At 39.0% G+C, this 12,033-nt stretch overlaps 1 protein-coding gene across 5 annotated transcripts in view; it reads left to right on the top strand.

The window, feature by feature from the left end:
* The window catches only part of MAP4K5 (mitogen-activated protein kinase kinase kinase kinase 5), a 68,252-nt gene that overhangs the window by 31,367 nt on the left and 24,852 nt on the right, over positions 1–12,033 (top strand). For 4 of the 5 annotated variants that reach the window (XM_080619030.1, XM_080619029.1, XM_080619032.1 and 1 more), the window contains 8 exons: positions 2,887–2,977; positions 4,134–4,198; positions 5,631–5,686; positions 6,941–6,988; positions 7,082–7,124; positions 9,008–9,080; positions 10,020–10,151; positions 10,725–10,787. In XM_080619030.1, the coding sequence (XP_080475156.1) occupies positions 2,887–2,977; positions 4,134–4,198; positions 5,631–5,686; positions 6,941–6,988; positions 7,082–7,124; positions 9,008–9,080; positions 10,020–10,151; positions 10,725–10,787 (571 nt within the window). Of the gene's footprint in view, positions 1–2,886; positions 2,978–4,089; positions 4,199–5,630; positions 5,687–6,940; positions 6,989–7,081; positions 7,125–9,007; positions 9,081–10,019; positions 10,152–10,724; positions 10,788–12,033 lie in introns of those variants that run through there. The other variant, XM_080619033.1, reaches the window with a different exon arrangement.

Below are 12,033 nucleotides of genomic sequence, written 5' to 3'. Positions count from 1 at the left end.
GCTTTTTCATATTTTTCCACTCATGTGGAGTTTCACAGCTCCTCATCCATTCAAGTTCAGTGCTGTGATAGGAAAAGCTTTTAATCTATATGGGGAATGTAGGTTAAGGCAATTTAAGCCCACTGCTAATTGTCCTGTCATAAAACTGGAGACTGGATTATCCCTTCCCCCTTATGTGCATGAAGGTTGTTATCTTTTCTTCTGTCAGTCTTTTTCTAGCCCAAATCCCCATATTTCCTTCAATTTTTCCCCATTAGTCACAGTTCCTAAAACTGACAGTGCTGTTGCTCCACTGTAGGCAGCCCAATCCATGTGCTGTTGCTGGGTAACTGTGGCTGCTGCCAGATCTTTGCTGTTATGAGGATGCTTCTTCATTATGATTTTCAGCTGTGACAGTATTCAGCTGTTCTGAAATACAGCTTCTGATGTATCAAAGATTCTTTGATTTGAAGATAGCGCATTATGAAGAGGGCTCATGGGTGGCTAGTAGTGGTGGAGAAAGTACCTTTGGTGTAGGGTGGGAGGCTTTTGCCTTTGAACTTGCTTAGATTTGGCTTTCTTGAAAAACTTCTATAGTTTTAAAATGCTCTACTTATCTGTGAGCATTCAATGATTTCCCTTAGGAAATTTGTCAGGAAAATGGGAGGAATGAATCAATCTGATTTAAACTCAAAAATCCTTTGTTCAGAATGATCTTTTCTAGGTGAAGGAATTCCAACAAAGTTGTAGCTGAAAGGTAACCCCGAAAACAAGCACAGTGTGAAATCTGTGCTAAATTTATGGAAATTGTGTTGCTTTTTCTTCAGTAATATAAAAATACTACTTACGTTTACAAAAAGCCTCTTGACATTTGAAACTCTTCTAGTAATGTTTTCCTGCCCTGGTGAAGTGTTTCTCCATGCAGTTCAACTTCAAGAAGCCCTTGAGGATTTACTGAAATAAGCCAGGGATGTTTTCATACAAGTGTGTTCCCTTCTGTATTTCACAGTTCTTTTGTTATGTCAAAGTCTGCTAATCACTGAGACATAAAGGTTGTGGTCACTTGGAAATTGTTCTACCAAACTGATGCTGCTTTTGCTGTATCTGTAAATATGTGCTGTGTACCAGTGTATGTATGGAGAGCTGGGGTATCCAAAGGGGTTGTAAATGCCATGGGACCATACATCAGTCCTAGTTGCTGTGGATCCAGCAGGTGCCAGTGACTCCCTTGCTTAGGGAAGTTGCTTCAAAGCACAGCAAATAAAGCCATCTGTTTTTAAAGAGGTTATTGAAAATACTAGTTATGCTGTTTCTTGTCAAATAAATACATGAAGTATCCAAAGAGAACTTAACAGCAGTGCTTGAGACCTCTTGGACTTGCCAAATCATATAAATGGAGGGGAGCAGTACAAAGCAGCATATGTTTTCTGAGTACGCATCCCCAACTTTGCTAGAAGGAGGTAAGTTCTACTAGTTAAACTTTAAGCAAAAGTAAACATACAAAGTGATCTTTTTCCTTAGAGAACATGGTAGCTATAACATTGTCTGCAGCAGAATTTTATCTAAAACCTTTATGTAAATTATATTCTTTCATGTCTTGCAAGCTGTTACAGTTTTGTTCATGCCAAAAGAAGAGTAAAGGTAATAAAATATATATATATATGTATTCTCTATGCATGTGTGATCACAAAGCAGGCACATATCTACAATGGTCTCATAGGCTGATTTTTGTGATGTTGCTCTTCAGAGGGAGGCTGTGGGGCTGTGACCATGTTGTTCAATATGTCACTGCTGGTGTTTGGGCTGACCCTCTATAGCCAGCGGATCTGTCCCTCTGTAGGAGCCCATCACCGGCTCCTGGGTATAAGCCTGCCCGGAGCTTCAGTGAGGCAGAGCTGCAGTGTTTGAGCTCTGGATTCTGGGGAGAACATCCTCTGTTTGGAAATTTTCTCGATGGGATTTAATAAAAGTGTACCAGTGGTTTCCTAGCACTCAGGTATTTCAGTGTGCTTCATTGTCTCTATAAATTTATTTATTTTATTTAAATTTATGATAGATTCTACCCTTTCAAATTAAAGTGGCAGAAACATGCCAGGCTATTGCTCTGGTCTTAATGTATTTTTCAGTAGAATGCTTTAATGCTCTCCCTACCACCACCACCTTTTTTCCTCCTTTTTTTTTTTCTCCTTTTTTTTTTTTTCCCTTGGCAGAGGATATTTGGGATGTGCAAATGTGCTTGTGTAGCTGTCCTCATCCAAAAAAGCACTCATGACAAGGCAGTGTGTGTCGAGAACTCTGTGCTTCTCTTCTGAGTCAGTGGTGAATGGGTGGGCGTGCAGGCCATATGCTCTATCAGAGTCATTTTGAAATGAAATACTTCTCATAAAGAGCCTGTGGTATGTGATCTCTTCTGGTTTCAGGCAGGGGACACTGGAATCAGCTTGCAGCCATCTTTCCTTCTGTTCCTGGGACCCTTGTTCTGTGAGCACTGTGTCCCGATACAACTAGACCAGCTCTAGCTGAGCTGTCCGATGGCTGTGCAGAGGCTACTCTAAGTTTTCTCATGTGCTCCCGTCTCTCTGTGGGATCCCTTTGCTTCTTTTTCAAAGCATGCTGAGCTGTCTTAACTGATGGATCACGTTCAGGCCACCAGGGCAGCACTTCTCTGTTGGTCTTCAAGAAATATTTGTGCCTTGTGCAAAGGATGTAATAAGGAATGCAGACTGAAAGGATTGTGTGTGTAGATAACCATTGCAAGACAGACTGGCATGCTAGAAAGCCCTATGAAGGGCTTAGCAATTATCCAGACCCTTGGCTTGTTTTTATGAGTTACATGCATACCTTCAGATCTCTTTGAATGTTCAGTTGCATGCAATGTAACTGTGGCTGCTGCTTGCTGTTTTCCAGGAGACGACTTTTCATTGATACAGCAAGAAATATATATGGTTAAAGAATGCAAACATTGCAACATAGTCGCGTATTTTGGGAGCTATCTCAGGTAAATCCCACTTTTTATACCTGCATTTCTGCTGGTTCTTTCCTTAAACAATGCAGTGTCTGGTTTAGTGCTGACATCTTCTCTCAGTGTTCTTTTCAGGGTTGAATTTCCTTCAGTTTCCAGTTGGCTTAAAAAAAAGTAAAGTGACTAATACTTTGTTTTCTCTGCTGGCCAAAAGGGTGGAATATTTTTATCACTAGGAACAGAAAAAACCTTTTCCCCTAGAGACTCTTGCAACATATCCAATCCCACTCACTTGTAGGGCAGATTTTAAACGTTTATTGGCTCTAATATGAAAGTAGCTCATCATTTATTTAGAGCAGACTTGCTTTTATATATTTTATTTAGTGGTAGTCTTGTGTGCTGTGGAAGTATAGCCAGTGAGTTGTAAGAGCAAAACACCATATCTGAGCCACTGGTAATAACATTTTTCAAAGCTCTGGTGTAACAGATGCAACGTACTGAGAAGCAGAAACAAGGCAATCCCAGCCGGCTGCATCTTCAAGTGCACACATTAAATGTTATACAGAAAGTTGGGGAATATTTTCCATTTCTGTTGAACTCTGCCATTTATCAATTGGCTCTGTGGGAATATGTATTGCCACCTTGCCTGCTTGATCTTCTTCGACAAGGCTTCACCTTTAGAATTCTTGGAGGGACTGCATTTTTTAAATGATCTGTGCAGCCCTAATGGACTTCAACTCATGCAAAATGGCTAAATTTCTAAATCCCCAGTACCCCTTTTGGAAGCCACGAAGAGGGTTTTTTAGATACAGTAAGGTGATTTCAATTTAAGATTGAAACTGTGAGTTCAGTGTGTTACCTAATGTAATACTGCTGATACCAGAGAAATGTCAGGTGTTTCTTCTGCATGTTCTTTATTGCAGTTAGGAGGTCAGAGTTAAAGCAGCACCTTTTAGGTCTGATAATGTTTAAAGAGTTATCAGTGACTTTGGCATAAAATTTTCATTTTGATAGGTGAGAATTTATATTGACATTATTAATAAGATGTAAAATGTGTAACTGCATCAGAATGTGTATTTTTAACAAAAGTGATCAAGACCAATAGAAAAGAATGTAAATAATCATTATTAACTCTGTTCTATATACAGATGAATCAGCTTCTGATGCCTGTGTTTTAACTTTCTTTTGATAGCCGTGAGAAGCTGTGGATATGCATGGAATACTGCGGTGGGGGATCCCTCCAAGATATTTATCATGGTACTTTGAAACTTATTTTAACATTTTTTGGAAGCTTTCTGCAAAAAAGAATAATAAATAATAAGCAAACTAACGGGGAACATTTGATACTGGCCAGGCACTGCACATGTTTTTTAGGGCACAGACAGTGTTTTTTAGCTACAGTCAACAGATTTTGTTGAGAGCACTTTTCATAGAATCATAGAATACTAGGTTGGAAGGGACCTCAGGGATCATCCGGTCCAGCCTTTCTAGGCAAGGCACAACCTACACTAGGTGGCTCAGCACCGTATCCAGCTGAATCTTAACAGCATCCAATGTTGGGGAGTCCACCCCTTCCCTGGGGGGATTATTCCAATGGATGATTTTTCTCATTGTGAATAATTTTCCTCTAGTGTCCAACTTTTCAAATATGATAGCCACCATTTTTGACTAATACCTTGTCATTCTAGGACAGGACATACTTTATTTTTTAATCCTCACGTTGTTTTTCTCCACCGTGCTTAGGAGACTGACCCAAAGAGCTTGAGTTATTCCAGTGGAAAGCTCTTCACTAACTGCAGTTACTGTACACTGAGAGCTCGCTTTTATCTTTGCTTCTCTCAGCCCATGTTTCTGAATGCCATGTGCAGAAGCAGGTTATCCGCTTTCTGAAGGGGTGGAAAAAAGACCTCTAAATAAGTTAACAACCAGAAATTGTGCTAATTGAATATGGAGACTGTGCATGCTGCAGGGAAGCAATTTTCACTGGGAAATGTCAGAATTTGATCTTTAAAGGGTAAAAATTACTCTTATTACTGTTCCTGTGCAATACCGCACCACCCTCTTCTTAATATTTTCCCCTCTGAGGTTTCATCTGGAGTTGTTGATTCTGTAGGATTTATTTGATTTGTTGGAAAAGCAGTCTGGGGGCTTGCTCTGCCTTTAGATGATAACATGGAGCTTTTTAATACAAGAACTCTTTCTGCTTTATTTTTCAGCCTGTTAGTGTAAATAGCTTTAAAACAATTCAAAGTCACACAGGCCCCTAGTATAGAATATTGCCATTTCTAATCTTAAAGCACTAGCAGAAATAATTTTTTTGTTATTTACGTTGCTCAGAATATAGGCTATTACATTAATATGCAGTCAGTTGTAAAATGGTAATCAGATTTCTGTGATAAGTTTTCTTATCGCTATGGGTATTGTCTTCTGTTTCTGTGGTGTTTTGTTTGGGGTTTGTTTGTTTGGGTTTGTTTGTTTGGGTTTTTTGGTGGTTTGGGGTTGGGTTTTCTTTTTCAGAAAGCCTTTCTGTAACACAAGCAAACAAAACCTCTTTTGAGCTCAATGTAAAAAACTGTTCATGCAAATTCAGCGTTGCACTCTTGCATGGCAATTCCACTCTTTGGCTGCTTCCCAGTGTTATTTATGCGTTGTATATTGGAGATTCACACAATTTTTTTAAACTTTTCAGTCACAGGACCTCTGTCAGAGCTACAAATTGCATATGTATGCAGAGAAACCTTACAGGTACTGTACTTCTGCAGGTATATCATAAAGTTGTTTGTTCCATGTATAAAACGTACATAAAGAACATGGTTTCAGAAGGTGCTGCAGTACCATCACTTGCATTTGTAAGCATTGGGAATCCGTGAAACAAGTTAACCAGGGTTAATCTATTAGTTTCCATATTGTAAATAAAAATTAGCAAGAAAATCCAGTAATGAAGTACAAATATTTGCTTAAAATCATTGTTGGAGAAGTGCTGCTTCTGCTCTGTAATTTGCAAAGGGGTTTACAGAAGAGTAAATGTCTCTGTGGATCCTGCTGCAGGACCAAAATACTGAATCTCAGTCCTGCTCTGGTTTCTTGAGTGAGCCTGTTGATTTCAGGGAATAGTGGAAGACAGATCTGCACAGGTTGTGATCACAGTGTTGGGTGGGCTGTTTTCATCCATTGTTTTGATGCAGTGATTCAGTGCAGCAGTTGTTAGGACAAATTTTTGAATCTCATTGCAGAAAATAGCTAATGCCAAGTAACAAGGGTAAGTGGCTGAGTAATGGAGGGGAAAGAAAGAGGAATGGGGGGGAAGGTATATTTTAAATGCCCGTTTTATCTGTGGCAATAAATTCTAATAATTTGTAGAGGAAAAATACTGCAACCAGATGACTACAACTGTCTTTCATATTGTAACTGCCAATGACTGTAGAACTACAAGATAAGAAAGTGCAGGCAGATTGTTTCTTAAAGGAACTTTTCTTTCCCTGCTCTGTGTATCCCTGAATAATTACATGAGAGAATCACAGGGTTGCACACCTTTCCCTGCAGGGGTAGTTGAACTGGTCACTGCCAGAGGCAGAGGTGTAGATCCATGAACTAATCTGCTTGGCAGTTCTGTTCCTGGTCTCTTCTTACTGCAGGAACTTGTATTGCTGGAAGGGCAGCTTAAAGCCTAAACACCTGCTTGTTGAAACCTTCAGGACTTCAAAAATATAGTTAACTTTAGTAAAAAAAGGTGATGTAATTACAGGATTGTTTTGAAAATACACACATATATGTGTATATATGTAAAATGTTATATCATGGCTGGTTTAAACAAGTCTTCACAAAAATTAGCTGGAGCTGAAAGAGATGAGGAACAGAATCCAGCATACCTCTTACACAAATTTCAAATTTCTCCACTTTAAAATAAAATACATGGAGTAATTTAAATTTATTGAATGGGACTGGCTCTGTAGTGTGTTAACAGATGGCGATCTGACGTGCTGTGTCTCTTATTTCCAGGGTCTTGCTTATTTGCATGTGAAAGGCAAAATGCACAGAGATATAAAGGTAACCTGGAACTTTGAGAAACTTACCTAAACTTTCTAGTGCAGAAAAATGTTCCTGATAAAAAATGTTAATTTTCTGTTTATTATGTTTTAGGGTGCAAATATTCTACTAACAGACCATGGAGATGTCAAGTTGGGTAAGTTGCCTGAATGTCATAAGACAGAAAGTAAGTGGGAACATTTTAATGTGATCAATCTAAAGCTACGGTACCATCTGGGATATTTTGATTTAGCAAGTTGCCTTTCATCATTCCATTAAGACAAAAAAATGATCAGAATGTAGAGACCATGCCACCCAAGAAGAATATTGAGGATTTTTAGGCTTTGTTTTAGACTGAACAGCAAAATGCACAGTAAAGATTAAGCTTGCTACAGATGATAGAGCATAATACAGCAGATCTCCTGTACTGTTGCAGTGAATTTTATTCAATACTGTTCTCAGTGTCATGAACCTTCTGGTGTTACACTGTAGGATGTTCTTACTCTTATTTAGGGCAATAGTTGACAATAGGAAGTGTCCATGGGCTTGTGTACATATGACATGAGAAGTTTTGCATTTTATCAAGAAGTTACAGATAATTTATTTTTTCAACCATCAAGCCATGAAGCCTCCCAGGTTTCTCTGGAATTTGCCAGGTTGGGGTTACCTGGTTATCCACGTTTGTTCTTTGCCAGAATGACAGTTCTCCCTCAGAGCCTCCAAGGTTCCACTGTGTGAGACGACATCTCCTGAGCCTGGCAACCTTTGGAAAAGTGTGGGGTCTGATCCTGGCTGTGCCTTCTGCCCAGTGTATGACGTTGGGCATTTGCACGCAGATGAAGAGGAAACTCTTCTGCTTTGCTAGCCCTCTGAAGTCTGCAGATGAAAACTCAGAAAAGATCTGTATTACTGGCTTCCTCCAGTGATGCTCTGCAGTTAGTTGAGTACAAACAGGCTGAATCTCATAGACTTATAGAATGGTTTGGGTTGGAAGATCATCCAGTTTCAACCCTGCTGCCACAGGCAGGGACACCTTCCACTAGACGAGGTTGCTCAAAGCCCCTTCCAACCTGGCCTTGAACACTGCCGGGATGGGGCAGCCGCAACTTCAACCTGAGTGCACTGCCTTTAAAACCTGTCTGCTTGTCTGATGGCTCACTTCACAGAAGTTTGCATGTAGTTAGGGCTCTGCAGGAAGTAGGGATCAGACATCCTGGGAGACGGGATGGGATATTCATCATCTCACTGCATCTGGCATTGGAATCAGGACAGTTGTGCATTAGCTGCATTGCTGCTTTTCAGAAAAGCTGTGTGGTTCAAGACATTTACTCCCCTGTGGTGAGCCAGGAATGCAGTGCTAGGAACGTATGGCTTTTGATAGAAGGGGGGGGGAACCACAAAAACAAACAAACAAAAAAAAACAACCTAGAAAACCCCAAGTAGTAAAAAAAGTAAAACCTTGAAATGGATGAGAAATTCCACTAACTTGGGTTATGCACTGATACCTTCCTTTTGCATGCTAATCTAGTTAGGTTTGCCCAGAATTATCTTCCAGCTACAAAATGCAATCAAAACAAAAAAGACTTAAATGATTTTTGGCTCTGCGACACCACCTGATATATCTGCAGCTCTGAGAGCAAGGGATTATTGTCCCCTAGACATGTCTCCAGAAATGAGAACATATGTCCCCCTGCTGTTCCATAAGTAACACAGAAATAGTACCATTTCCAAAGCATGATGCTCTTTTTCCTCTTGAATATTAAATTGAATTGTCCACTAAATTTTGTGAGGTTGCTTGGTTTCTGTATTGTGAGATGGAAAAATACCTAGGAGAAGAACAGGATCACGAGTGAGCTGTATGTGGAAACCAAACTTTTCAATTTAAAGTCATGTCAATGAAAACATTAGCTGATTTCGTTGTTAATCTTTAACTATTGAAGCTTAGAGAATTTTTGATTTGGATGAGAAACATGATTGTTCTTTCTTACAATTGGGGTCTTACAGTGAGATTTCTAAGTCTATCATCATTTTCTTTTCCAGCTGACTTTGGTGTAGCAGCAAAAATAACAGCCACCATTGCAAAGAGGAAATCATTTATTGGTACCCCTTACTGGTAATAAACTACTTTGATTGCTATGATTGTATGCAGAGCTAAGTCTGTACTTACACCAAGAAATCTAAAATATGCACACTGAAGTTTACACACATTTATATATATATATATATATATATATATATATATATAGCAATTGCATAAATTTCCTTTCTTCCAAGTAAAATGCCCAAAGGGTAAAAATCTGGGAAGCACTGATTAGAGCTGTTTGATGCTGTACACAAGCTACATGATATTTGAGGCAGAATGGCTGTTTCTCACACGTTTATTAATGCAGAACACTCTTCCCTTTGTCTGGATACCGAATAGTCATTTAGTTTCTCAATAATTTCTTACACTTTTAGTGAATAAACTAGAGAATATCTTTTTTATTTCTGTGCAGAAAGAATTGTGAAGAAAAACAGATTTTAAACTATCTTTTAATCATCTCTACTGATTAATGTCTGTACAAGACAGCGCTTAAAATGCAAATACATAATTTTAAATCTTGAGCCGGATTATATATGCAAATGTAACTGCTATTGGTTTCTGGCATCACTGTGATTCAGTTAAGATGCCTAGGGCGGTATTTTTGGTATAGACTTGAACACGCATGTACAGCTTAATCCAGACAATGGCTTTAATTGTTTGATGCCCTCCTTATCCTGCTGGCAAAGGAGGACTGAGGACAGGAAGATTATCTGCTCATTAAAGCATTTCACCAGGATTTATGAGACTGGTTCTATTCCTAGAGTTGCTGTCCAGCCAATGACCTCGAGCAAAACACATCACCTCTGTGTGCTCCTCCACTCTCCTAATGCTGGGTGAGGGGAGGGGATGTCAGGCCTTTCCCAGATTTATGCTCATTGTGGGGGTTTCTGCTCAAGGAGTATGTGACAGTGCTTTGTGCCTCCTGCATGCAGACTGTGCCCTCGGTGAATGATGCCTTTGCTTTTAAAGGATGGCCCCAGAAGTTGCAGCAGTGGAAAAGAATGGTGGATACAACCAGCTCTGCGATATCTGGGCAGTTGGCATAACGGCGATTGAACTTGCAGAACTTCAGCCACCCATGTTTGATCTTCACCCAATGAGGTCTGCTGGCTGGGGAACTTGCTCATCTCCAGGACCCTTTTCGGTCCCAGCTGCAACTATTAAAATATAGTGTAACCATCTCTGTAGCTCAGACCTAGAAATTAATGCTAGGATTCCTTCATCAAGCATTTACTTCCTGTGCGAGCTGTGTCTGTCTTCAAGGCATTAATCTAAAGACTTAAATTTAGAATCGAAATTATAACCAAAATTTTTAGGTGTAAAAAAAAAAAACCAAAAACAACCACACAAAACCAAAAGAAAGCCCCACAACCGAAAAAAACCCAAACAAACAAAAAAACCCCACTTTGTAGTTATATCATCAATCTGATTAAGAGCTATCTAGTGATAGTAAATCACTAGAGAAGCTGTAGCCTTATTGTTTAACAGGATTATGCATGGTGCTAAAAAGATTTATTCAATGATAAATAATTCAGCAGCTTTACTGTGTCTGTCTTCTATAATCCAGTTTCACCAATACGATTTTTACTCTAAATTATTCATTTAAAGTGTTTGGAAATTGGAATGAAATTAATTTTTTACCATATAATAACATTATTCTTCCTTTACCTTTAGGGCTTTGTTTTTAATGTCAAAAAGTAATTTTCAACCACCAAAACTAAAGGAAAAAGCAAAATGGTAAGTTAAACCCTTTTCTTTGTTCAGTATTTTGTAGATAATGTGAAACAACTTTGTCATTATTGAAAAAGGGAGGCAGTGAAAAATAGTGTGTGCTAGTTTTAAACTCGGGAACCTGAGAGGTGATTTCTCTTACAGAAAGTTTCACTGAGAAACAATTAGGTGTTGTTTATAGGTGTTTGAAAGCAAACAGGAGGTTAAGTTCCAGCAACAGGCATTTTGTGGCACTTCAGAAAACCAGCAGTATGGGACAGGACAGCCCTACCTATTTAATTGATCCTTGCCAGTGATCCGGAAAGAAATGGAATCTCGCTTCTTCAATCCTCTTTATATGTTTTAGAAAGAAAAATTATTTTTATCCTTGTATCCAGGCATTTGCTGCTGTCAGTAGATACACAGTTGTTTAATCCTTTCACGATTTTTTGAACCTGTGATGCCTTCACAGTGCCTGCAGGATTTTGTACCACGCATACATTTTATTTACGAGACTCAAAACAATTCCGGTATGCAGGATTTTTTGCTCGTAATGCTGCTGTACAGTCTTTTTACCTTGAGGTGTTTGGATGGGCAGATAGGTACTAGAGGGAGGGAGAAAACTCTCCTTAGAGCATGTTTCTTGTATTGAAACTGCTTGGTGTAAACCTAGCCAATGTGCTTTACTTCTCAAATGCTAAGGCTGGAAGAGGAAATGTAATGTGATTTGAAACTAGGCAGACTTGCGCTAATACTGTTCTCAGAGAGGCATATTAACAGAAAATCAATTGCGAGAGAAAAGCTTGAAAAATTTAGGTCCAGTCATAACACAAGTCATAATTCAGATCTAAAAAGAAGTGACATGACAAAGTCACCCAAGTTGTTCTGGAAATAGCAATGCAGCATTTTAAAGAGTAAGTTGAGTCTCTGCCTAGATCTCGGTATTTCATTTTCCTGCCTGTAACCAAGAACAGTGAAATTTGTAGACTAAATTTTTAGGGTTTACTTGGTACATAAATCACAATTCTCATTTCTGATCTCTAGTCTGTGATAATTGGAACTGGAAAAAGTTGAAATAGCAGCATATGTGTTTGGTTCGTTTTCTGTACCAAAACCTTTCCCATGCAAGTTTCATGAATCGAATAGGTTTTTTTCCTGTTTTGTTACCTTGGAAATGTAATTATTCAAACCTGAGATGAGGTACCTGGCCAACATTCAAATTTAACACACCCTTCTGTAATCTGTTGAGTGTGTTAAAATCAAAACTATCTTC

The sequence above is a fragment of the Psittacula echo genome (genome assembly GCF_963264785.1).
Source record: "Psittacula echo genome assembly, chromosome: 5".
NCBI classification, from domain to species: domain Eukaryota; kingdom Metazoa; phylum Chordata; class Aves; order Psittaciformes; family Psittacidae; genus Psittacula; species Psittacula echo.
This window is presented reverse-complemented; position numbering and strand designations above follow the sequence as displayed.